Below are 27803 nucleotides of genomic sequence, written 5' to 3'. Positions count from 1 at the left end.
TATACTCTGAGCATGGATGCTTTTTCTCTCCTACTAAAGCAAAGCAAAACAAAACAACAATAACAAAACAAAAACCATCTGGGTTATGACTAAGACCACAGCTTATCCTGGCACATAGAGAAAAACCATATCCTCAAATCTGGACACTAAGGCCATTTAATTCAACTACACTTCTTTTTCTTGTAATCTTTGGCCCGTCGGAACCACAGGCCCCTGTGTTTGCCTTTCTTCTCCAGTGGGCTTGTCCCCAGTTACGCCCTGCTTCCTGTCTCTGATTCACTGACGAGTGCTCCCTGCTCCCTTTACTGAATCACATCTATATTTGTTCCAGAGTTTTTAATAAAATGCTCATCTGATCACTTCTTGTAACTTTTTTTTTGCAGTACGTGGACTTCTCAATGTTGTGGCCTCTCCCGTCGCAGAGCACAGGCTCCAGACGCGCAGGCTCAGCGGCCATGGCTCACGGGCCCAGCCGCTCCGCGGCATGTGGGATCCTCCCGGACCGGAGCACGAACCCGCGTCCCCTGAATCGGCAGGCGGACTCCCAACCACTGCGTCACCAGGGAAGCCCCTGTAACTTTTTTTTTTAATTGACATAGTTGATTTACAACACTGTGTTAGTTTCAGGTGTACAGCAAAGTGATTCAGTTAACTTCATGTAACTCTTCAATTACATCTTCAGCACTTATTGACCATCCTATATTTTCCAAATCATCATCTATAACATTCTCCATGACGACCATTTCAACTTTTCTCCTCTCTTCCTCCAACTTTCAGGGCTCGCCTTCAGCAGACGACCTCTGGTTTGGGAGGAGAGAGACTGAAACCCTCAGAAGATAGCTCTGATCAATTTAATTGGCACATCTATAATCCGTAGAGCTCCATCTACAACAGCAGCCCAAGACCAGGGTCCAATGCTATCCTTTGTGAAAGGAGTTTAAACATCCTCCTTATTCAAGTGACTCATCACCAAGCCAAACTTGCTATTACATTTTTCTACCTTAACAGGCCCAATTCTAATGACTGGGCTTCTGTTCTGTTCCTGCAGTAAACTCACCCCTTGTATCCCAGTTGCATTAATGCTGTCTTTGACTTGACAACCTTGTCTGATTCTCTGGCTCCTATAAGCCTGGACTCTGCCTTACTCTCCCCAGGTGGTGCTAGAAACCCGTAAGAGGCCAGCTTCTTGCTGTCAGAACGTCCTGCTGCTAAGTGCCTGCCATACACTTAGTTTCCCTGGCCTGCCACGCCTCTACTGGCCACCTGGCCCTGACAGCCTGCCTGGATGCCCTTCTACCCTCACTTCAGTATGCTTTGGTGTTAGCTTAGCTGACCCCCTCCTGTTATTGTCACCCCCATCCTCTCTTTGACCCCTACCATCTGCCCCACCACTGCAAGTTCATTTAATTTCTAGATTCCCCCAAAGAGTGACCTAGGGTCAGTGTAGTTGAAGGAGTGTGGACTTGGGATCCAAGCTGGTATTTAATCCTAGCTTCAACAGCTACTAGCTGTGTGTCCTTGGGCAAGTAATTAAGTAATTTAAACTCTCTTGCCTTAGTGTATTTCTCTCTCAAATGGGACCCATAATACTTTTCTGGATTGTTGGGAATAAATAACTTATGTAAGGCACGGAGCATAATACTTAGCACATAGTAGGCACTCAAGAAATCATAATTCCACTGAAGCCTTTACCAAGGGATGACTGGGAATCAGTCACCATTTCTTTACATCTGTGCTTATTTCTTCAATTAGAATTAAACTTATTTGCTGGGACTTCCCTGGTGGTCCAGTGGTAAAGACTTCGCCTTCCAATGCAGAGGGTATGGGTTTGATCCCTGGTCGGGGAGCTAAGATCCCACGTGCCTCGCCGCCAAAAATACCAAAACATAAAACAGAAGCAATATTGTAACGAATTCAATAAAGACTTTAAAACAATGGTCCACATCAAAAAAAAATCTTAAAAAAAAAAGAATGAAAACTATTTTCATGTCCAAACATGTCAGGATTCATCCCAAACCCAGTTTATCCAGTTCATCCCAGTGTATCATCAACAAGCTCCCACCAGGGCACTCCGTGTGTATGCCTAAGCTCGAGGGACCCTTGCGTGGATCCTGAAACCCTGACAGTTATTAACTCATTATCAACTCCCCTCTCCCCAAGCCCACCTGTATTTAATCCCCTCCCTTCACATTAGACCCCCTCTTGCTCCCCTACTCAGGGGCCCTGAAACGTTGGCATATGGGTCTTAAATACTAGCTGTGTTTCTGCTTGGGGCTCCGGAGTCTGAATTATAACCAAGGTGTTACACAAAGGTATATAACTCGTTTCTTTGCCGCTCGAAACTACAAGCGAAATTTTGAGCTCATGCTTTCTGCTCTCTGAGGACCTTCTAAATGAAAGAATAAGGAAGGAAATAAGAGGGGTAAAATTTGGAGGAAGTAAAGAGAAAACGTGCCTCATATTTCTTGAAAGTCACACCCTATCTAGTAAAATACTGACAACTGAGCAGGCATTTTTATACACTGATTGATTGATTGAGAGAGTGACTGAGACAAAGGAGAACAAGTAGACGGCTGTCGCTGGTGACTGTATTCACGTGCCAGTCCTTCAATTCCACAATCTTCAGACTAATCCAAACCGTGAAGGTAACTATGGGGCAGAAGCTGGTTTACACAATCAGGAAATACACTGCTCTTCCCTCCAAGTGATTAGATTCAATCAGTACAGTTCTGTCCATTCCCGTCTGGTCCTGCATCCAGTGTGACTAGCTTGGCCCTTTCCTCACTCTTCCTCTCGGGCCACTCACCTGACCTGCTCCATGTGGTATGTAGACTTCCCTGCGTTCTCTGACCATGTTCGCCAAACGGCCTCTCCTGATGGCATCACCAGCAATGTTTTTTTATTTCCCCCAACCAGGGTTTGAACCCTGGGCCCCAGCAGTGACAGCACCGAGTCCTAACCACTGGACCACCAGGGAATTCCCACATCACTAGCAATGTTATGTGCATCGGCTTTCTGGAGGGGGGCAAAGATGCCGGCCAGGTAACACTTCCCCATCCCAGTAGTAATGTATTCACTATGCAGAGAGGGGTGTTGAGAGTCCTAGACGTAGAATCAGAATTCCTGTTTGTTGAGACCTGGTTCTACTACTATTAGCTATGTGACATCAGGTAAGTCATCCAAACTCTTGAGCATCCATTTCTCTATTTTTAAAAAAATGGTGGTATGTACTTGCCTAATAGAGCATTTGAAAGTATTGAAGGAGAAAATGAAATTAAATATACTTTGCAAAGACACGGACAAATCACTCTTATCAACCTGAAGACGGGAGACTCACAGGACATTGATCAATATTTCCTATCTGGGTAACCAGGGAATAACATTATCCATTCAGTCAAAAAGCATCATTTGAACCCCTACCATCTGCCATTCTGCGAGGGCTAATTTCATCACCATGGAATCAAGGATACAGGCAATAGTATTAAGGCATAGTTCAGGGTCTGAGAGAGCAGAATTGCATCCAGGAAGTCGCCAGAGAGCTCTCAGGATTGAGAGGTTGAAGGGAACCCATCAGAGCAATGGTCCTTTCCATCACTCCAGCCAGATGCTTGGCTGTAGTTGTTTTAAGGACTGCCAGCAGAGGGCCCCAGCTTTCCTTTAAGAGTCGGTGGCCCAGGGCCTCCCTGCCCTACCATCTCCTCTGTATTAAACCGCCTCTCATGGCCTCTGACTGCGGACCTCCCAGTGATATTCTCAAACAGAGGTATCCTTCCTCGAGAAATGAGAGAACACAGGTCTCCAAATGCCCCCAAGGCTCTGGCCCAGGCTCTCGACCTCCTCTTCATCCCTGTCCTTGTCCTCTAGAGCCAGGCAGGTGTTCACCACCACACCTGAAAGGGGCTGAGAGAAGACCAACACCTATGGCTGCTGTCATGCCCTTGGTGCAGGTCGTGGAGATCCGTGGGCAGATGGCGCTCCCTGATGGAAAAAACTTCTCACCGCCCACAAGCACTGAGGAAAGAGCAAGTGCCTGCAGCTCTGCGCCGCAAACCACATGCCCACCCACCCGGCCATCAGAGACGGGGCTGCCCTTGAAATGCCTCCTTATTCACTCACTCCCACCCTGCACCCCAGTTACCTGCTCACGTGGTCCACACCGTCTGGGATGGAGAAGCTCCGAGCTGGAAGCAGAGTGGATTAGCTGCGGTCCGGTCTCCCATCTCTGCAGGGGTCTCAGGATGGGGGTCTCTCTCATAGCGCCTCTCCTGCTGGCTCCCGGCCATTTGTCTGGGGCTGAGTCTCCTTGTTCTGCACTCACTCCATGTGTGCCCTTCCTCAGGCTGCAGACCCAGTTCTGAGCCACGGCTTTTAGGTCAATATTTGGTACGTCCTCCGCCACGGAACTCAGACGCTGGTCCCTTCTAGGTCAGGCCCTCTCTGTGGATCTTAATTTTAGAAAGATCGACTTGAGATTGAGGTGTGAGAAATTTAGGCAGTGCTGAGTGCCGAGAATGTGGATCTAATTGGAAAAAACGTGTGCTTATTTATTCCAGGGGTGTGAGTGGGGGGGGTCATACGTTGAGATATTCACTCTACCCCTTTTCTGAGCTCCCAGAATTTCTCTGGGTTTCTTTTCAGCACCCCTCTGGGCACTGATACTGGTGTTGAAATGCAATACGCTTTTTATACACGATACTGTGGAGAAAAATAACAGTGGTTAAGTGCTTCCTACGTGCCTCTGTATTTTCCTAAAGGCTTCACCTGAATTGTGTTGCTTAATCCTAGCAGCAACCTTCTGAGTTGGGTAGAGTTACTGTCTGTACTTTGCAGACACAGAAACTAAGTTTCAGTGAGATGAGGTCTTCCCCAAAGTCCCAAGTGGTAGAGCCAAGGCTGCCCCCAGCCCTGCAGAGCCCACGGGTCGACTGCTGTGCTCATTTGGCTGAGTGTCTCTGAAGCGCAGTGGGAAAGTGGCAGGGGAGGTCTGCTTGTAGCAAAGAGGCCAGAAGGGCGTCTCTGGGTGGGGAGGAAGCAGGCTGCGGAGGGCCATCAGGGCAGAGGAGGAGGACATTGGGTCTGTGGTTGGGAACCAGGGGTGGTTTTTATTCATTTGCCCAAGAAGGATGTCTCACTGTGTCTTTACTGCAGGTGCAGAATAGGGTTCTGCCCTGGGTCACATTGGCCACGTGTAGGCTCAGCTCTCTGTCACCGACCCGCGTGGCCCGGTAATCTGCTCCAGGAAGGGATATGACCTCTTCATCCCCAGAGCTCCGCAGACTGGCCAGCACCTGTAGCTGCCCCTGGAGATCCTGTTGGTACCAGCTCATCCAGGGGTACTGGGAATCCCTCAGGATGCAGCGTAGGGTTTCAGCCTGTCCGCGAGGTACCAGGACCCACCTGGGGCTTTGCTCCACCAAGCTTGTGTCGGCATCTGAAACACACAAGCAGGCCAGGCTAAAGGTCCTGGGGGTAGTGGTCACTGCCAGAAATAACTACTTACAGCCGAATCCTGAAGAGGGGGTCCTATGAGTAAGGCCGAGAGGAGGCTGCTGGGAATAGGACGGGCACTCTCACAAGGCGAGGAGATACGTAGAGCTGGGATCAGGGAGCAAAACCTTCTGTACCTACAGGGGTCCCAGTGACCCAGTCCCTTTTTTCCTCCCTCAAGCCACCGAGTGGCTGTCACTGCCTGGCCTCTGACCTGTACTCACTGCAGCCATGAGAACCCAGCCCCACAGGATGGGAAACGGGGTCATTCCCGGGCCTCTCCAGCAGGGCAGTGGGACGGGGGACCGTGGGACAGGGACAGCCTAGGCAGGAGAGCTGATCTTAGCCTGTAAGGTGGCGATTAGTGTCTGAGACTCTCTGGGCCCGACACTCAAAAGGGAGCGGCTTTTCTAGGAAACTCAGTATCTTATCTTCTCACTGAGGCTCAAACCTCAAACTGGAGTTTCCTGTTTCGGCACGCCAACGCGCACTCACACTCGTACACACTCCCCAGGCTCACTGGGGGCCTTAGTGAAGGTACCTGGCCCTGCACCCTCTCAGCTGCTTCGCAGAGATTCCATGCTGAATCCGTGCCTCAAATTTTTGCAAGGAATTAAAATAACTCGTTGCAACGAAGCCACACTTGCAGATTGAAAAAAGACATCTTCTCATAGGCATAGAGGCTGCTGCAGGTCAGTGTTGGGCGGTCGGCAATGGACACTCATCTCCAATGGCCTGTAAAAGCAAATACAAACCAAATGGAAGAGGCTCAATTCTCCTGTTGAAAATAAGGGGAGAGACTTCCTTCCCCTTTCATTTTAGAGCATTTACTGTAGAAAACTTGTAAGTTCTTTCTCTGTCTCTTTGAAATGCATACACTCTTAAAAGCTAAATAACCTCTTGCCAGCATTAAGACCCAGGAATGTCTTTCTCAAGGACCTGCAACCATCTCTTCGGAATATAAACATCAAGGAAGATGAGCTTAACTTGGTCTAGAGCAGATGGCTGGCACCGAGTTGCAAAATGATTCCATCATAAAGATATAATATGTTTATTTCTCCTTTGGTAAAGCCAATTTGCAAACACAGATAGACAGCCCAATTACCAAGTGACTTCAGCATGAACTGTGGATTAACAAAAGGTCCTGTCGAGTCCTCTCATTTGGGGATTACTTATTGCTTATCTTGAGAACATGTGTGTAGTGGGTTTGATCTGCTGGCCTGTATGATAGGCCGAAATTTCTTTTTGTCTCTGCAATCTCTTAACAAAATGCTTGTGATGTGTATCACATTCTGACTTAATGATTATTCAATAATAAAACTGTTTTCTTTCTCTTCTACCTTTGTGGAGAGATTCTCTGAGTTGGGAGGGGGTTTTGTTTTTAATTGTATTTTCCCAGCAACTCACAGTGCTGCCACTTTACTGGCAGTGTGAACTTGGACTTCAGTTTCTTCCTCTGTAAGATGAAGATAATAATGAAAGCCATTTCATAGGAGTAAGTGGATTCATACATGAACATTTCTGAGAATAAAACTTGGCAGAGACTAATCACTTAATGAGCTGACCACTATTATTGCAATTGTAAACTTCTGATAAAAGTAATTATAGTGGCTTTTATTGGTCTTTAATCTCCTATCACTTAGTAATCAACTGAGATTCAAATCACAAGTTCTCATAACTTTTTAACATTGATAAGAGGCCTCGTGTTTTGGTAACCAATGATCTGGGAAATGAGATTTAAAAGACCCACACCTACCGTGGCTACAACCTCAGCATTTTATAGACAGAACTATGGAGACAGAGAGGGGTCTAGCAACAAAACTTTACTCTTTCAGGACCTGGGGCTGCACAATATTCAAGTTGGTGTCAGGACACTCCATAAATGGAGAAGGGAATTAGAGCAGGGTGAGGCTGCAGACCCATCTTCCGAGAGAGTCTGTGTGTCGCGGCCCAGCAGCGGCCTGGCATCCTGGGAGTCTGTGCCTCCCAGAGTCACTATTTTTTCTAATCTGCTGGAGTTTTAATACATGCAACAATACGGTTCACATGAGTCTGGCAAAAGATAACAGTCACTGATGGCATTTGGTGATGGCATAATACAGTTTACAATTCACTTGGCTTGAGAGTTTTGAAACCGTGTGGTTCCTGATTTTTTAAAAATACAGGTTTTCATTATGTACAATTCCATGTGTAACTTCATTAATGTTTTCTATATCACGCTTTCAAATTTGCATGATCTAAATGTGCACAAAATGTCAATTGCACTACATTCTAAGTAACATGTGCTGATTCCCTTTTTTGCGGGGGAGGCGGGAATCTGATTTTTTTGTACATAAGTTTCAGGTGTACAGCATTATAATTCAACACCTGTACACACTGCAAAGTGATCTCCACCACAAGTATGGTTACCATCCATCACCGTGCAGTTGACCCCCTTCACTTGTTTCACCCACCCCGGTGTCCCCTTCCCCTCGGGTAACCTCTGCTCTGACCTCACGTGCTGAGTCACTCTTGTCTTTGGCCCCCTTACCTATTCCCAGCCGCATCCGTCACTCCAGAGAGGGAGAGAGATGAGCTCTGTGAAGCATTGCCCAAATCACACCTCCTGAATACCAGACCAAAGGACACGCCGAGATGGTGTGTCCTCACAAGCCTCGTGCACTTAATCCTGAGGTTTGCTGCCGAGAGAGTGAACTCTGGGATTTGGATGACGACAGGAAAGGGGGCTGGGAGAGGGGAGAAAACCATACCTGGGGAAGAAAAGGAGAAAAAGTCGAGGAAAGCCCCATGGAAAGCCAGACAGACAGGACCCGGGAGAAGAGATTCCCTGAGTTGTGGTGGTCAGTACTCTGGCCGGTGAGCGGATTGCAGGATAACGGATCCTGGACCCATCTTGGTTTACAGGGCTGGCAGTCCTATCTCCCGGCCCCCTTCTCCATTTGTCTTAATCCCCAAGTGCGATTGGGATCAGAGTGTCTCTGACACCCCTGTTATCTCCTCCCCGGGCTCCGGTTCCTCAAGGTCGGTGCCTCCCCAGGCTCCATCCTCTGGCTTGGCCAGGCTCCCGTCCTGGGCCAAAGTAAGCCTCTTATTTCCAGGTGGCTGCTTAGCTCCCCACCTTCTCTGCCTGCTCAGAGGTGGGCGGTATGCTTGCCCTCTTGGGAACGGTGTTTTCTCCTCACTGTGCCCCAGTTACTACTCAGGTGCTCACAGCAGCTGCAAACAACCTCAGCTGGATCCTTACCAGCTTCGATGGGCTCCATAGGTAATGAGAAGAATATGCGTGGCCTGAATGGAGGCGTAAACAGAGGTGCCAGCTTCTTCCCACCCTCACTTCAGCTGGATTCCTGTGTGGAGATGTGTGGCCCGGATTCTGTGATGGACGAGGCCCTCGAGGCATGTATCCTTGTTAAGTTTTCAGATCCTCTCCGTTGTCTGATGGAGGAAGAACACTGAGGGTCAAATGATTATCAGCTCTGTCACTCACACTGGAGGAAAGAACTCTAGGATTAGAGACTTTGGTCCCCTTCCTAAGGAGCAGCCAGCAAATGACACCAGCTCCCTCCACCAGGACAAGCCATGGCAGAGATGCCTCCGGGGGGCTGCGTGTCTTATGGGTGTCTGTGACCTAAGGAAATAATGGGAAGAGCATCATGCTGGGGGCAGGGCCCCTGTGGTCTCGCAGTTAGCTCTGCCACCGACGGGAAGGGGGTTCAGGCAGTACGCATGTTACTCCCTGATGTTTCCATTTCCTCATCACAAAATTAAGTGGACTGGAATTTTTGGAAAATCAAGTGGATCTAAAGTTCCTTTTCACTCTGGTGTTCTGATATTTTAATATTCCTCCGTGTTTCTGCTGTTTGCCTCGTACCAAAGAGCTTGCCAGTGGGGAAGCTGGCCAAGACTCCAGTGGAGGGTCCCTGAATGTGACTTCTCCAAATGGCAATTTGTGGGAGGAAGGGCAACGTGCAGAGCATCCCAAAGGCAAATTCACATTTATTCCCCATTTTCTCCCTCCTTCTCCTCCTCCTCCTCCTCTTAGCTCCTCCCCAGCGATGTGCAGAAACTTGAAGCTGCCCCAGACGTGCCCATCTGGAAAGCTGATTATGGCTCCTTCACCTCTACATGTCCTTCCAGGGATTAGTAGTAAAGACTCCTCCAGGAGATGGAGACCATAGCCTTCACCTCCCCATCTCCCAACACCTCCTCTCCTCCTGCACCGTAGGGAGGCTGGAAGGCAGGGCCACTTGGAGTCCCACCCCCACTCCCTGTCTGCGCATCACTTCTATATAGAGACAAAATAGAAAATGCCCATAAGAAGTTGGGGTGAGGGACACGTGCCAGAGGCCAGAGCGCTCAGTAAGAACATCCAAGGATACAGGGATGGTGGGGGCAGAAAGGGAGAGAATGGAAGGAGGAAGAGAGAGAAATAGAGGGAGAGGCAGGGAGAAACAAAACCTCCTCCTCCTTGCAGGGTCCCCATGGGTAGGACACTGGTATTGGGTCAGGATGGAGGAGACTGAGTGATTCATTCCCAAGAATTTCATGCCAGGTCCCTACTCCAGGGCAAGGGCAACCTTCTCTGGGCACCTTACACCTCCAAGTTATGTAAGTGGCACCACTCTGAACCCAGAGATAATCAGATCAGAAGAGCCCCAGTCTGTCCCTCCCCCATGGCACGGTGCCTGGCACAGGCAGAGGTGCATATAAGTCCGTACTTCTTGAGTGTCCATCTAAGGAGAGATGCTTCAGACCCCAGGAGCCATGGCCTGTGCCCTTCTCTTTTTGGCTTCTCCTACTTACGGCCCTGCTGACCTCCTCTCAAGACAACCACCTGGGCCTCACATCACGTCGGCGTTATTCCACGTTCCCAGATCCTTCTAGTCATTTTCCTGCACTGGGACTTTGACCTTGAGGCTGAGATCATCACTTTTGAGCTCCGGGTCCAGACAGCTGGCTGGGTGGGCTTGGGTATCACAAGTCGCTACACCAGAGTGGGAAGTAATCTGGTTGTTCGAGGAGTCTCGCCAGACGGCAATGTCTATTTCTCAGTGAGTGTGAGGGTGACTCCCTCCCAAGCGTGAGGATCTCTTGCTGGGTGGAGGGTGGCTCTGAGTCCAGGAAGGATCCGCATTTTCCAAACAAATCCAGGCACAGGCCCAGAGCACCAACTGATGGCTGACCTCTCCCTACAGAAATGGTCCATTGGAGAGCTTGAATCTAGGTCTTCCAGACTGCATGTCTCTAAGTTGCCAAGGGAATGGAGCCATTGGACTGAAAGAGAGAGAGTCCTGGACCACAGTCTCGGTGCAGGTCACTGGGGGGAGAGTCAAAGCTGTTTGGTACACAGTCCTCATCTTCAGTTACCTTTAGGATCAGTCAAGTAGACCACAACATAAAATAATCTAACAACAACATCATCACCTGCAACAATAATAGCTTAAAATTGTTACTCATTTTTGGTTAAGCAGGCATTGGTCCAAATTCCTTGCACATTAAACCTCACAGCATCACCATGAGGTTTCTTACCCCATTTTACAGATGAAGACACAGCTCACCCGTCTCACAGCCTCACTCAATCTGAACTTCATTTATATGGCGAAGTGCCCATGTTAAGAGCCCCATGAGAAGAGGAATAGCATAGACAGTTCAGAGACTAAGTGAGCTTTTAAGACTTAGGGATATAGGAATATTAGGATTTATGGAGATGAGATTTGAAATGGGAGAAGTAAAGCAAGGTCAAGTGGTTAAACTCCATCAGACACCGTCCATCCCTCTTCCCCACGAATCCCCCCTTGATGCCATACTCTGTCCTAGGAGCAAATTATAATACATAATACAGACCTGGGTTCTGCTAATTTGGTACTTTAGTGGGGCTAAATGGACTCAGACTACTCTGAATCCGTGACCACTTAGGGCTCCTGGTTCTTACCCCTTCACCTTTCCTGGACCCCAGAATCAGCACCTGGTGGATGAAGACGCTCTGGAGGAGGACGGGAGCCAGGACGCAGAGCTGCAGGCACTGACAGAAGACGCTGTCTATACCACCATGCACTTCTCCAGGCCCTTCCGCTCCTGTGACCCTCAAGACCAAGACATCACTGTAAAAGAGGGAGGAGAGAGGAGCAGTTGCTCACAAGCAGCCTTCCTTCTAGGAGGTGAAGTCACCCCCAACCTGGAATGGCCGTGCCTGTCAGGCAGCCAGTCTTGGTTCCAGGGCCCTCATCTCTCTCAGCCTTCCCAGGCATGGCCCCACTCCTGCTGCCTCTGATTCCACCAGCCCTCTACAGGTGGCCTCCCACTGACTCAGCCCCATGCCACCCTCCCTAGTGTCCCCTCCTGAAGAACCTTGTCTGATCTCCTTGAACTTCAGTGTCATGAACCAGATGTGGACACAGGCTCAGAGAGGGGACATGAGAGGGGGTGTGACTTACTCAACAACTCCAGCAAGTCAGCCTCTAAGCAGAACTGGGACCTGACTAGTTCTGACCCCCAGTCTGAAGCGTTCTCCTTTCTGAAACTGCTAGGTGGCGTTTGGGGGGGCTCCAAGGAACTCTGGTTCTTTATGTCTCAGTGCAGAAAGAATTCAGGGAGAGGCAAAGTGATAGATAAGAAGTGATTTATTAGAAAAGGAAGCTTGTGAGGCTTGTATCAGGTGGGTGAGAAGGTGCCGCCCCAGAGAACTTAGTGGTCTACAGTTTTACAATCAAAGGAAAAGTGGGGAGGGGAAGAAGACCAACTTCTTCCTCATTCTTGAGTAGACACAAGCTTCCATCATCAGCTCCGCCTCCAGGTTGGGCAGGGGAGTTTTCTTGTCCCAACATGATCAAGCCAGGACTGTCATGGCACTATGGAAAAATTATTTCAGGTCTCAGAACAGTGAGGGTCTTTCACTTTGATATGTCACCTTTCCATAAATTATTTTTTATGTGTGCAGAGAGCATGTCCTAGGGGTCATTAACTTACTGAGCTCACTGGGCAGGATGTGGGACTCATGTCACCATTGTTTGTTTGGGGGCCTGTCTCATGCTTCTGTTGCATGGTTTTGTTGCTAAGCAAGCCTGCTTAGTTTTGTGGTTAAGTGAACCTGCTTTCTTGAGTAATCATTAACTTACAGGGGTCCGCCATACTTTTTTCTCTACTTACAATCCCCTTGTGGGATTAACTATTTAATCACCTACTTTGTCCCTTTACTCTGTCCCTATAAGTTCCACTGTGTCGATGTGAGCAAGTGGCTTGTGTTGGTGGTTGGGTGTGGGTGTGTGCAAAGTGCTGCTCATGGGCTGCAGCACCTCGATGCCCTTGACACCCCCAGAGTGACACTGTGAGGGTGCTTGCCGCCTACGGCCCAGATGACACTCTGAAGCTGGATCGGGAGCGTACTTTTGTGAAGTCCATCTTCCTGCTCCAAATTGTCCACCCCGATGATCTCGATGTCCCCGAGGACACCATCATCCGTGACTTGGAGATCACTGATGTAAGACCCCTCCTCCCCACCCAGCCGCCTCCAGCCACTGCCCACCTTCCTCTCAATCCAGGCCTTCCTCTTGCACCCAATGTTCAGTACGTTCCTGGAACTGAGGTTCCTCTGACTCCCCTCGGTCCCCCGAGGATGGTCAAACTGACCCTCAAGTGGCCGCCCTTCCCCGACCTGTCCCTTCCCCTGCTTCTCCGGGAGCCTCCCTACCACCTGCTCAGCCTCTGTGTGTCCTGCTCCAGTTCCTCATCCCAGAGGATGACACCACGTATGCCTGCACCTTCTTCCCTCTCTCCATCGTTAGCAAGAAGCACCATATCTACAAGGTACCATGAAACAGACTTCAGGACATTGTCAAGGTGGTTGAGATAGGCAGTGGGCATGGTTGACTCTGAAGAGATGGTGTTCAGAAAACTGCTGGGAGGATGCAGGAGGGAGGTGGTCAGGAGAACAGGGGGGCCAGGCCAGGTTTGGTGGAGGTGGCAGTTTCATGATTTCCTGAGCCCAGAACTATAGCTCCCAGCACTGTTTTATTCATGCCCCACAGTGCAGCAGCGATTTTGATGACAGTCATTGGTTAATAAGTGTTTGCAAAGAACAAAGTATAAGTCCTGCCCTGGGCCCAGAATTGTGTTCTCTTAGCCCAGGAGGAGGTGCAGGCTGGGGAAACATGGCCAAAGGCTGTCAAGTCGGGAAAGTCTGGCTAGAGGAAACTCAAATCGGTCATCTGACTTCACATTTGAGTGATTTCAATATTGATCAAATAAATAAAAGTATGACCTTACAATGAGTGGCAAATGTGTGGGAGCCATTGTTTTCTTTAGAGAGTGAATCCAACAAGGCATGATCACATGCTCAAATACAGAGAACTGACGAGATTCTTAAGGGAAAGTAGAAAGTCTTGGGATGTTCCTGGCTGGATCAAGTGCATTGTGCTTTCAGGAAGGGACTTTAAAAGGGTGAGGGCTGAGAGAGGAGTCAGACTGAGTGCAGGGGAAATGATAGGTTGGGGAAGGAAAACAAACAGAGGAAACGGAAGAGAAAGAGAAAGAGAGAGAAGTGGGGACTGGGCATAGTTTTATTTGGGGAAAAGGAATAGGGGGGATAAGGACATGGCCCAGAAGACCTTGACCACACTCTGTCCTGCGTCCCCCGCCCAGTTTGAGCCCAAGTTGATCCATCACAAGGAGACGACGGTGCACCACATCCTGGTGTACGCCTGTGGCAATGCCAGTGCTCTCCCCAAGGGCATCAGCGACTGCTACGGGGCCGACCCCGCCTCCTCCCTCTGCTCGCAGATCATCGTGGGCTGGGCTGTCGGGGGCACAGTGAGTCGTGTGATGAGTGAAGTCAGCCACTAAAGGGACACGTGTGGTTGGGCAACTGGGATTGTTGGATTGATGGAAGGTGGGGAAATGGGAGGTCTGGGACGAGGGCCAAAAGACAAGGGTGGGCCCGGGTGCCTGCACCTACTTCCCAGCCATTCTTGCCGGCAAATCACCCTCCATCCAACAGAGTTACCAGTTTCCAGGTGACAGGGGTATCTCTACTGGGATGCCTTTGGACCCCCAGTGGGTCCGACTGGAGATTCACTACAGCAATTTGCACAGTCTTCCTGGTGAGCACCTAGAGCATTTACGGGAGAGCGGCGGTGAGGCTGGCTGAGCCCTCTAGGTGTTGGGAAGGGATGCAGGATGCACGCCTACTTCTTCTGCTGGCAGCGCCCCCGCCCCTGCCCCCCCCACCCACCCCCACTCCACTAAGAGTTAGCAGATGAAGGAGCAAGGTAAAAACCCACCAGACCTAACAAATGAAGAGGAAATAGGCAGTCTACCTGAAAAAGAATTCAGAGTAATGATAGTAAAGAGGATCCAAAATCTTGGAAATAGAACAGAGAAAATGCAAGAAACATTTAACAAGGACCTAGAAGAACTAAAGATGAAACAAGCAACAATGAACAACACAATAAATGAAATTAAAAATACTCTAGAAGGGATCAATAGCAGAATAACTGAGGCAGAAGAATGGATAAGTGACCTGCAAGATAAAATAGTGGAAATAACTACTGCAGAGCAGAATAAAGAAAAAAGAATGAAAAGAACTGAGGGCAATCTCAGAGACCTCTGGGACATTAAATGTACCCACATTCAAATTATAGGGGTTCCAGAAGAAGAAGAGAAGAAGAAAGGGACTGAGAAAATATTTGAAGAGATTATAGTTGAAAACTTCCCTAATATGGGAAAGGAAATAGTTAATCAAGTCAAGGAAGCACAGAGAGTCCCATATAGGATAAATCCAAGGAGAAACACGCCAAGACACATATTAATCAAACTGTCAAAAATTAAATACAAAGAAAACATATTAAAAGCAGCAAGGGAAAAACAACAAATAACAGACAAGGGAATCCCCATAAGGTTAACAGCTGATCTTTCAGCAGAAACTCTGCAAGCCAGAAGGGACTGGCAGGACATATTTAAAGTGATGAAGGAGAAAAACCTGCAACCAAGATTACTCTACCCAGCAAGGATCTCATTCAGATTTGATGGAGAAATTAAAACCTTTACAGACAAGCAAAAGCTGAGAGAGTTCAGCACCACCAAACCAGCTTTAAAACAAATGCTAAAGGATCCTCTCTAGGCAAGAAACACAAGAGAAGGAAAAGACCTACAATAACAAACCCAAAACAATTAAGAAAATGGTAATAGGAACATACATATCGATAATTACCTAAATGTAAATGTATTAAATGCTCCCAGCAAAGACACACACTGGCTGAATGGATACAAAAACAAGACCCATATATATGCTGTCTGCAAGAGACCCACTTCAGACCTAGAGACACATACAGACTGAAAGTGAGGGGATGGAAAAAGATATTCCATGCAAATGGAAATCAAAAGAAAGCTGGAGTGGCAATTCTCATATCAGACAAAAGAGACTTTAAAATAAAGACTATGGGCTTCCCTGGTGGCGCAGTGGTTGAGAGTCCGCCTGCCGATGCAGGGGACATGGGTTCGTGCCCCAGTCCGGGAAGATCCCACATGCTGCGGAGCGGCTGGGCCCGTGAGCCATGGCCGTTGAGCCTGCGCGTCCGGAGCCTGTGCTCCGCAATGGGAGAGGCCACAACAGTGAGAGGCCCACATACCGCAAAAAAAAAATAAAAAATAAAAAAAAAATAAATAAAATAAAATAAAGACTATTACAAGAGACAAAGAAGGACACTACATAATAGTCAAGGGATCAATCCAATAAGAAGATATAACAATTGTAAATATTTATGCACCCAACATAGGAGCACCTCAATACATAAGGCAAATACTAACAGCCATAAAAGGAGAAATCGACAGTAACACATTCATAGTAGGGGACTTTAACACCCCACTTTCACCAATGGACAGATCATCCAAAATGAAAATAAATAAGGAAACATAAGCTTTAAATGATACATTAAACAAGATGGACTTAATTGATATTTATAGGACATTCCATCCAAAAACAACAGAATACACATTTTTCACAAGTGCTCATGGAACATTCTCCAGGATAGATCATATCTTGGGTCACAAATCAAGCCTTGGTAAATTTAAGAGAGTTGAAATCCTATCAAGTATCTTTTCCGACCACAACGCTATGAGACTACATATCAATTACAGGAAAAGATCTGTAAAAAATACAAACACATGGAGGCTAAACAATACACTACTTAATAATGAAGTGATCACTGAAGAAATCAAAGAGGAAATCAAAAAATACCTAGAAACAAATGACAATGGAGACACAACGACCCAAAACCTATGGGATGCAGCAAAAGCAGTTCTAAGAGGGAAGTTTATAACAATACAATCCTACCTTAAGAAACAGTAAACATCTCAAATAAACAACCTAACCTTACACCTAAAGCAATTAGAGAAAGAAGAACAAAAAACCCTAAAGTTAGCAGAAGGAAAGAAATCATAAAGATCAGATCAGAAATAAATGAAAAAGAAATGAAGGAAACAATAGCAAAGATCAATAAAACTAAAAGCTGGTTCTTTGAGAAGATAAACGAAATTGATAAACCATTAGCCAGACTCATCAAGAAAAAAAGGGAGAAGACTCAAATCAATAGAATTAGAAATGAAAAAGGAGAAGTAACAACTGACACTGCAGAAACACAAAAGATCATGAGAGATTACTACAAGCAACTCTATGCCAATAAAATGGAGAACCTGGAAGAAATGGACAAATTCTTAGAAATGCACAACCTGCCAAGACTGAATCAGGAAGAAATAGAAAATATGAACAGACCAATCACAAGCACTGAAATTGAAACTGTGATAAAAAATCTTCCAACAAACAAAAGCCCAGGACCAGATGGCTTCACAGGCGAATTCTATCAAACATTTAGAGAAGAGCTAACACCTATCCTTCTCAAACTCTTCCAAAATATAGCAGAGGGAGGAACACTCCCAAACTCATTCTATGAGGCCACCATCATCCTGATACCAAAACCAGACAAACATCTCACAAAGAAAGAAAACTACAGGCCAATATCACTGATGAACACAGATGCAAAAATCCTCAACAAAATACTAGCAAACAGAATCCAACAACACATTAAAAGGATCATACACCATGATCAAATGGGGTTTATCCCAGGAATGCAAGGATTCTTCAATATATGCAAATCAATCAATGTGATACACCATAGTGTATCTAACTACCTAGTGTTTTAAACAACAGTGTTGCAAATTCTGTTTTTGCCAGTTATGTTACCAAGTATAGTAACTTCTATGATGATTAAAAAAACAACAAACATCCAAGCACACCCTCCCACAAACCTAAATCTAAGAAAAACGCATGCCAGAGGTATAAGGAAAAGGGTGAATAACCATAAATCTGATCATTTCTTTGGTGGATTAGCCTGCAGGAACTCTGATGCCGACGAGAACAAGACAAATCAAAAGGGTTTGCTGAATAAAAAGAAGTTTTAATGCCGAAGTGAGATTACCCACGGTCAAATTACCACAAAATTCAAAATCTTTTTAAATCTGCTTGCCTATTTTTAGTTGGCACATGAGTTGCATGCATTTGTGTGAACTGTGGTTATATACATTACGCACAGAGTAGAGAAATAAGGTTTACATATTTCAAAGCACACCACAGCAAAAATAAGTTATTTTTTACATTCAAATTCCTTCCTTCAACTTTGCCTGCTTAAATCTCACCCAGCCCTATTCCCATAGGCTAAGGATTTCCCCTAGCCCCTCCTCTTGTTTTCAAATGAGGTAGCTCTTCCTTTCTCCTTCCCATGAGGCTACTATTCCTAATATTTGTATGTTATCTTCTTACTTGTCATGGTCACTTTTATCCTCATCATCTGTTCTCTCTCATCTTTTCTGCTTACCTTCTGTGCATTTGCCTTTTCTTCCCCTTATATCATGCTCTCAGCAAATTATCCCATCTCCCTATAACTACCTGGCAGATATTATTTCTGGATACTTTTTTGAGGAGTTAGTTAGCTCTAGGATCCGGACTATCCTGGAAAGCTGTAGCTTGTATATTTAGCAAGAGTGGGCCCATCCCCTAATCACACACACATATACATGCACACATGCTTCATCATGGACCCAGTGCGTCTTCAGTATATGTATGCTTAGCCATCAGTACCATACTAATCACAGAGAGACATCAAGGTAACCCACAGTTTTCCACACCTCCCTACTGCCTATAGCACAGGGCTAAAACACAGACAGAACATAAAACAAAACCAAGAAAATATTTTAGCTGTACTGGGCATGAACTGATTGGCAACACACAATAATTTTATGAGCATGACGTATAAGTAGTATCAAAGCCATTCGTAGTTAGGATCTTGCTCTAAAAATTCAGAGTGCTCTCCATGTCAATGAAGTGAAATTATGTAAGCTGAGGTTTCTGCTGGTCACATCAATGTTTAACACCTGTTGGGAACCAAAGAAAAAGCATTGGGCATCTGGTGACTGAAGTTTCCTGCAGTCAAACAAATCAGATACAAGCCAGTGGTCCATATACACTTCCACGAGTCGTTGCCTAGCTTCCAGACTGCCCTAAGATTTTCAGGTGAGAGGGGTACTTCTTAATCCCTTAGAGTACAAAAACCATTCGGTATGTAGGGAAAAGACGACAAGACCCTACATAATGAAATAAACAACCACTGCAGAGAAACAACTGGGTAAGTTGGAGAAAATGTCCTCGGAACCCTCCTTTTATTTCCTGCTTCTCCTCTTCCCTTATGGCACCTTGATGATTGCCCAGTAAGAGTCCGATATTTCAGTGTTTTTTTCTAGGCAAATACTTTCCATAAAGTTTCACCGCATGTGCAGTAGTTAGCTTGTTTGTCAGCAACAAAATTGGGCAAAGTCCTTTATAAGCTCTTGGTCGAGTTGGGGAAGTTGGTTGACAAGAAAACCACAAAAATGAGGAAACAAATAAAAAATACAAACTGAAGGAAAACTTTCATTTCAGGCTTTGTAATCAGGAAGGATTATGAAAAAAGAAAGTTCTGAAAAAAGCAAGAAGTAAGCACACAAGGAAAGAGCCCATTTACCATGAGGCTAGCGGTTGGAACCACAATACTGCATTAAATACAAGGTGCATATTTTTCACATATTTAACGTTCATGAAATCAGAATGTGTCTTACAATCAACAGGCTTGGAAATACTGTGAACAAGTAGCCCTCCTGACAACTGTTTGTACACGTGTGAACTTCATTGCTACTACTGGTGTTACGAATGGATGGACTGTAAACCACTTAAGAATTATTTTAGAAAGGAATATGAATCTTGGCTGACAGTAAAATTAAAAAAATGCTACGATGAAAACTTGTATAAAGGATCTTAGTGGCTTTGGAGTAAATTGCATAGACAGCAGGGAAAGAATTTTTATGAAATGATGTATCACCAACACCTTTGATAGTTCAGAGGAAATATCTTAACCAACTTGGGCCACATATTTTTCTTCTAAATAATAATAAATCAAATAAAATAATTTAAAATATTTACCTATTGTAAATAGAGCTGAAATGAACATTTTGGTACATGACTCTTTGAATTATGGTTTTCTCAGGGTATATGCCTAGTAGTGGGATTGCTGGGTCATATGGTAGTTCTATTTGTAGTTTTTCAAGGAACCTCCATACTGTTCTCCATAGTGGCTGAACCAATTCACATTCCCACCAGCAGTGCAAGAGTGTTCCCTTTTCTCCACACCCTCTCCAGCATTTATTGTTTCTAGATTTTTTGATGATGGCTATTCTGACTGGTGTGAGATGATATCTCATTGTAGTTTTGATTTGCATTTCTCTAATGATTAATGATGTTGAGCATTCTTTCATGTGTTTGTTGGCAGTCTGTATATCTTCTTTGGAGAAATGTCTATTTAGGTCTTCTGCCCATTTTTGGATTGGGTTGTTTGTTTTTTTGCTATTGAGCGGCATGAGCTGCTTATAAATTTTGGAGATTAATCCTTTGTCAGTTGCTTCATTTGCAAATATTTTCTCCCATTCTGAGGGCTGTCTTTTGGTCTTGTTTATGGTTTCCTTTGCTGTGCAAAAGCTTTTAAGTTTCATTAGGTCCCATGTGTTTATTTTTGTTTTTATTTCCATTTCTCTAGGAGGTGGGTCAAAAAGGATCTTGCTGTGATTTATGTCATAGAGTGTTCTGCCTATGTTTTCCTCAAAGAGTTTGATAGTTTCTGGCCTTACATTTAGGTCTCAAATCCATTTTGAGCTTATTTTTGTGTATGGTGTTAGGGAGTGATCTAATCTCACACTTTTACATGTACCTGTCCAGTTTTCCCAGCACCACTTATTGAAGAGGCTGTCCTTTCTCCACTGTACATTCCTGCCTCCTTTATCAAAGATAAGGTGACCATATGTGTGTGGGGTTATCTCTGGGCTTTCTATCCTGTTCCATTGATCTATCTTTCTGTTTTTGTGCCAGTACCATACTGTCTTGATTACTGTAGCTTTGTAGTATAGTCTGAAGTCAGGGAGCCTGATTCATCCAGCTCCGTTTTTCATTCTCAAGATTGCTTTGGCTGTTCGAGGTCTTTTATGTTTCCATACAAATTGTGAAATTTTTTGTTCTAGGTATCCATCATTGGATGAATGGATAAAGAAGATGTGGCACATATATACAATGGAATATTACTCAGCCATAAAAGGAAACGAAATTGAGCTATTTGTAATGAGGTGGATAGACCTAGAGTCTGTCATACAGAGTGAAGTAAGTCAGAAAGAGAAAGACAAATACCGTATGCTAACACATATATATGGAATTTAAGAAAAAAAATGTCATGAAGAACCCAGGGGTAAGACAGGAATAAAGACACAGACCTACTAGAGAATGGAATTGAGGATATGGGGAGCGGGAAGGGTAAGCTGTGACAAAGCGAGAGAGAGGCATGGACATATATACACTACCAAACGTAAGGTAGAGAGCTAGTGGGAAGCAGCCGCATAGCACAGGGAGATCAGCTCGGTGCTTTGTGACGGCCTGGAGGGGTGGGATAGGGAGGGTGGGAGGGAGGGAGACGCAAGAGCGAAGAGATATGGGAACATATGTATATGTTTAACTGATTCACTTTGTTACAAAGCAGAAATTAACACACCATTGTAAAGCAATTATACTCCAATAATGATGTAAAAAAATAATAAAATATTTACCTAGAAATTTAAATAATAAAACTTAAATGATATAAAACGGTTAAGATATTTCTCATATTTCTTCACATTTAGATTTTCCCTCTCCTAAATTACCTTGATGCAGATTTATCAATGTCTATGTATCTCCACCCAACATTTTCCTCTGTAGTATCATAGTAAAATGATAAAAATCTTTGGTTAAAGAAATTTTGTAAAGCTTTCTATATTTTTAAAATAGAAGTTTTAAGTGACAGAATCATACTTTTGTAAGACTTTTTCTTTCTTTGTGGCACGGGAAATAAAGGAGCAAATTTTAACTGATGGTGTCTTATAATTGATGAAATATGGTAGTTCAAGCTGTTTGAGAAGTAGATCTCTGAGGCAAAGACAAAGTTTTACATAGGTTTGCAGACAAGAAGACATACATGACAAGTAAGGATCCAGACCATCAATTCCAAATGATGATAAACCCTGAATTTTCCCTTCATCTCTGTGCTGTCCTCTCTGACACATGGAACACAGAGGGATTCGGGAAGGGCTTTGCAGGAGAGGGTATCATCTGGAAGGGAAGCAGGAAGGAACTGCCCTAGGTAGCTCAGGGTTGGGAAATACCATTTGGACTTTTCACTGGTCACAAACCTGTGTTGTAGAGTTGTAGGAGAAGGTGGGTGTTATAACCACGCCACTCACAGAGATGCTGACACTGGAAACGGAGACACTGCCCACTCCCCAGATCTCAATGTAGCCCAGTTTCAAAGGGTTTGTATCGCTGATGTATTTGTTGAAAATTACATGACTGTGCATTGTATTCTGTCAATCGGAGATAAAAGAAACCAGAGGGGGGAAAAATAGCAAAATTTGTTCAAATTGTTCACAACCTCTTTTTAGGCACAAATGTAGACCATGAAGTAAGATAACTTAAGAGGGCTTCCCTGGTGGCGCAGTGGTTGAGAGTCCGCCTGCCGATGCAGGGGATACGGGTTCGTGCCCCGGTCCGGGAGGATCCTATATGCCGCGGAGCGGCTGGGCCCGTGAGCCATGGCCGCTGAGCCTGCGCATCCGGAGCCTGTGCTCCGCAACGGGAGAGGCCACAACAGTGAGAGGCCCGCATACCGCAAAAAAAAAAAAAAAAAAAAAGATAACTTAAGAGCCCCCCCCTTTGTGACCTTGGATAGTGAGACCATGATTTTAGCATTCTATCTCCTATTGTCAACTACCATCCAAATTTGCATTGGTTAAGCACTGGCAGGGTCTCTAGAATCATCCCAACTCTAAGAAGACAAAGAATCTCAGCTATCAGGAACCTTATATTCCACATGTGGGGAAGTCACAAAATATGCTGACCATTCCAAGGTGACATAGGAACAAGGGCTAGAAAACATCGAAACAGCCTGTCCATCCGTGCTTGGTGAATTGGAATAAGCTACTGATGAAATATGAATGGGCTTAATCACAGAAAACTTCTGGGGAGCATATTATATCTCTATCTGAAGTCTAGAGGATGGGGAAGTTGCAAATTCGTAAGATGAACAGTGAAGGAATTCTAGGTGGATTTATGTCATGATTCCCAGCATCTTATAAGCTAGTAGAACTCTACATTCTCCCTTCACAGTCCCAGTCACACTCACCTGGCTGACAGAAAAGTGGGCCAGGTAGTAGAGTCCTTTCCCATAGGTATCTGCAAACAAAGAACAATGTAAGCATGATCTGGAACATGCTCTAGAATTCTAATTGCTTACCTGGTTACCTTGGTTGAGAAAGTAGGGATGATTTTTGTTTGGGTTTTTTATCTTATTTTTCTTCTTTACAGAGTTCCGTTTTGGGAGATTTAGTCAGACTCTGGCTCCAACCTCAGTTTACACAAAATGTTTGAAATGAGTGTATACAGATGCCTCTGTCTAAGAGAGTCGCCTCATATAGTACAGTTTTCTAACACCACACTTAGTCCACTTCTCTTTCTTGTGGTCTGTGATTCCCAACGTCTTGGTAGTCACCTCAGAATCTCCAGACTGCTGCTAGAGATGCACGTATCTGTACACACGTGCATGCACACCACATCACAAACACCAAGACTGGTGTGTAATTGGTCAGTTTACCTTGAGAGGTCTCAGGCAATTTTTTAAATGCCATCTCCAGAGAATAGACTTCTTTGTCCTTTATCCTTAATTTATGCCGCAGGTCCAGGGAGAATATCCTTAAAGGTGGACTAGCCAGAGCTTTGTTACAGGTACTTCTGCCCCACACCCTACCTCGGTGGCTTTCTCACTCTTCCCCATACACTTGCCTCTTTCTAAGTTGCCGGTCACTCGGTCAGAAGGCATTGGCTATCCTCTAGAGCTGTGCTGTCTGAGATAGTAGCCACTAGCCAAATGCAGCTATTTAAATTTAAATTAATTATAATTAAATAAAATTTAAACTCCAGTTGCTCAGATGCACTTGTCATGTTTCAAGTGCTCAATAGCCACATATGCCTACTTGCTAGCATATTGGACAACACGGATATAGAACATTTCCATCGCTACACAAAGTTCTATTGGATATCACTGGGCCTAGAAATTACTAATGGTACTTGAGACATCCTCCTGAGAGGTTACTAATTCCTGTAAACTCCTAATGGAAAATTCCCCCCAATAAATAGCACAGCTGATAGAGGCATTGCCTCTCTTACTGGGACATGTAATTAGGGAATGTGCCCTTGAACATAAACCAGATATGGAAGTATAGCTCAGTTGGCTACAAAGAAACTCCCCCTACGGCTCCTATACTGCTGTATTCCACAGTGGATTAGGACAGCTGGATAACGGTGAGAGATTTAGAGTTAAGCTTCATATGCATGAGGCACAAGGATCATGTATTATACACTTAAAAGTAACAAATGGCTATATTTAAAAGTGCACGATTGTCTTAACACAGAAAAGGAAATAGCAGCCCTATAAGATATCCAGGAACCTAGCCAATGGTATTGACATGAATGAATCCGAGGTGGCCCTTACTCACCAATGCTTTGCCCATCATCCCAGAAGAGCCAACCTTCAGCAGTCCCCTCATCATCCAAGGCAACCTTGAAGCCTGTGAATTTCTGACGGCTGCAGTGACGGAGGAAAGAGACATTGGGTAAAAACAAAGCCACAGCCACAAACCAAGCGTTTTCATAAAAACATAAAGGAAGTGCTTCATGATATAAAGACTGGGTACTGGGATTCTGGAGACTTGGGATCTAGTTCTAGTTCTGTCTCCATAAGCTCTATGACTTCATGTCAGGAATGAATGAATGAATGAATCACAGGGAATTTTCCTTTAAGGCTGTATAAGCTCATAGGAGCTCTACAATCTCTACAAAAAGCTACAAGCAAACTCACTGGCTTCCTTCCTTTCTCCACTGTGAGGAAAAGCCTAGTGCTTCAATCTTTCTTCTTTCATGACCTAATGTCCACATGTACAGTGAGTTCTGTTTACAGATGTCCTAAGTTCTTCAGTTTTCAACAGAATTTTTGCAATAAAATGAGTAGGGTTTCAAGAATTTTAGTCTGACATCAGACATACATGGATTTTAGTCCCTGCTCAGCTCCTTACTAACTGTGTGACTCTGAGTTAATCACCTAGCCTCCTGAAGCCTCTCTTTGCTAATCTGAAAAATGGGGATGATAACAGTACTTACACCATAGGGCTTATCTTTCCTTTTGTTAGGAAAAATAGATAATCTCCAAATGGAAATCTCCATATTAGTACAGTTCTAGGCACAGAGCAAGCATTCACCTGCTGTCAGCTATTATCAATTATATAGGTCTAGAATACACAGGCTATATATTAGGTCTAGAATTTTTAAATCTTGCATGTAAGGGATCTCAACCTCAGTTGCCATATGGCTTACACAATTTTTCAGCAGTAATTTTCTTAGCAAAGAGTCAATTATGATCCAGTCTTTTAAAATTAGCATGAACCACGGTTGCTCCGGTTTGACTTCCACCTCAAATGTCACTAATGAGACCTAATATCACACCCACTTAGATTTAAAATAGCTGTTAATTAAGAATTGTTCAGAGTACAGAATCCAAAAAAGGCTAAAATACAAACAAGTAAGCAAGCAAGCAAACAAAACTGTTTAGTAAAAGTGCTCTGGGGCCTGAGGGTGCAGTTTACAGATTGGTGGGCTTCACCAGGATCTGAGCTGCCTGGCGTGGAAGGGAGAAATGTGGTGCCCTCACTCACCTTAAGTGGGTGTTCTGTGCAGGCTCTTGCCAGGGCAGGATGTAGCCCCCACGGACATGAAGATTAATGTGGTCAAGAGGCGCTGGCAAGGACTTCCACTCTCCCTGGGCTTGAATGTCCACACCCTGTGGGCCAGAAGAAGGTGATGGAGAGAACACATCTGCCCGAATGATGCATTTACCAGACATCTTGTCCACGCTCGGAACCTGCTGCCTGTTCAGGACCTGTTATCACACTGTTCCACGCTCGCCCAGCTGCTCTACGGGATCGTGAGTTGCTGCCAGGGCATCATGTCAGGATCTCTTGTCTTTGGGGGCTTCTGCTGTACACACCCCATGAGATCACAGCTGCCTCTCACCCTACCCTTACCCCACATCCTGTTTCTGCGTAGGAAGTACTGCTAGAGGAGGCTGAGCGAGCCTTCTTTCCTTCTGTTTGGCTCCTGATTCACTCCCCCAAAGACACGTCCAGACCTTCCCTTTGTTTGTCCCCACTCCACCTCCGTCTCCCTCCACTGCCCCCCACCCCACCCTCACCAACTTCACTAACACCTTTGACTCCTACTTGACAGAAATAATTAAAGTGAACTGCCTTACTTCACAAATCCTTATCTTTAACTCATTATATCTTCCTTTACGTTTCACATCTTGATCTTGCCTGTGACAGGGAGAAGCATCTCTCACCCCAGGCCATAAATCTCGATTCCTAAGAAACCGTCCTCCCACATGTTCTCAGCCTAGAGCAAGGCTTCTCGAATTCAGCACTGTGGACGTTCTGGGCCAGAACACCCTGTGCTGTGGGCACTGTTCTGTGCTTTCTAGATGTTGACCAGTGTCCATCCACTAGATGCATCTCCCCCACTTCCCACCACATTGTGACAACGAAAAATGTCTCCAGACATGGCCAATGTCCCCTGATAGGCAGGTCCCTCCTTTTGAGAATCACCACTTTAGAGGTAAGGAGCACAGCTACCATCACATTTCTTCACTTTTGGTCCCCGATGCTCATTTTATGCAGATTCGATCTATATCACGTTCGCCGGGGTGGACTCTGCTTCTTTGGCCTGCCTCAGGAACCCAGAGTCCATAGGACTTAATACAAATTCCAGCCCACATCTCTGGGCTTCTTCAGTTTTCTTACTGATATCATGAGAAAACTGAATTATATGCTTTCTAATGACACTTTATTCTAGTATCTTATGAATGCTGGACTTTTCCTCCATTGATTGTCCTACCTTCAAGTAAAATCTGATACATGTAAAACCGTCAACTATATTTCTACCAAATTCTTTATTTCTCTCAATGTTTTTTTTCATTCTACTACACATTGTGGCTAAATATGATATGCTACCTTCTCATGACTTCCTTTCCAGTACCTAATGAGTCACAGGCTTGTTTCCTTTCCTTTAAATAGTTTCTGACCAGGCTAGCCTAAAAAATTCCTGTTAAAATATCGATAAAGACATGACTATAAGATCAAATCTAAAAGCAGCATTATTAAAATAAGAAATGACAACCTAATGTGACTTTGTAAAGGGGAATTTTCATCAACTGCACAGTCACTGAATACGATTGAGAAGCACTGTTTTAAAAATCCAATATATATTCTACCCTGTAAACAAATAAACAAAATGGCCGTGAGTGAAGTAGATAAAAACTTTAATTCACACACACTGTCTGCTCTTAATCTTCACTAAAATAGGTATCAATAAGACAAGTCAGAGTAATTCAATGCCTCTCCCTCTCCCAAACAATCTACAAGCTATAGTGCCCGATATGACAGAAAGGAGAGAGGGATGGATAGAAAACAACTTCATGGCGTGTTCAGTCGCATAGGCATGACGGAAACAGACGAAAAGCTCGTCAAAGAGCTTTCAACTGCTGATTTTGCAGCTTGAGAGCCTGAGCAGATGAAGATCCAGCCTTGCCAGAAGCACATCAGCCTGTCCTGCCTCAAGGCATGTG

At 45.1% G+C, this 27803-nt stretch overlaps 2 protein-coding genes across 2 annotated transcripts in view; one reads left to right on the top strand and one right to left on the bottom strand.

The window, feature by feature from the left end:
- Positions 1-10230: 10230 nt before the first annotated feature.
- LOC307058415 (putative DBH-like monooxygenase protein 2) lies at positions 10231-14629 on the top strand (the record flags this gene model as incomplete). The annotated part of the gene is given in 8 exon segments (XM_079711864.1): positions 10231-10275; positions 10277-10368; positions 10370-10538; positions 11444-11590; positions 12803-12964; positions 13207-13290; positions 14125-14292; positions 14480-14629. Coding segments are annotated over 8 exon segments (1017 nt in total).
- Positions 14630-18831: 4202 nt separating this feature from the next.
- The window catches only part of MGAM (maltase-glucoamylase), a gene marked incomplete at both ends in the record, with an annotated part of 81339 nt that continues 72367 nt past the window's right edge, over positions 18832-27803 (bottom strand). The window contains 5 exons of the mRNA XM_079711008.1: positions 18832-18906; positions 22270-22440; positions 23259-23308; positions 24628-24716; positions 25840-25964. Coding sequence (XP_079567134.1) covers positions 18832-18906; positions 22270-22440; positions 23259-23308; positions 24628-24716; positions 25840-25964 — 510 coding nt within the window. The remainder of the gene's footprint in view (positions 18907-22269; positions 22441-23258; positions 23309-24627; positions 24717-25839; positions 25965-27803) is intronic.

This window comes from Hyperoodon ampullatus, assembly GCF_949752795.1.
Source record: "Hyperoodon ampullatus genome assembly, chromosome: 9".
NCBI lineage: Eukaryota > Metazoa > Chordata > Mammalia > Artiodactyla > Ziphiidae > Hyperoodon > Hyperoodon ampullatus.
The sequence above is the reverse complement of the archived record's forward strand: the minus strand, read 5'-3'. Positions and strand labels throughout refer to the sequence as shown.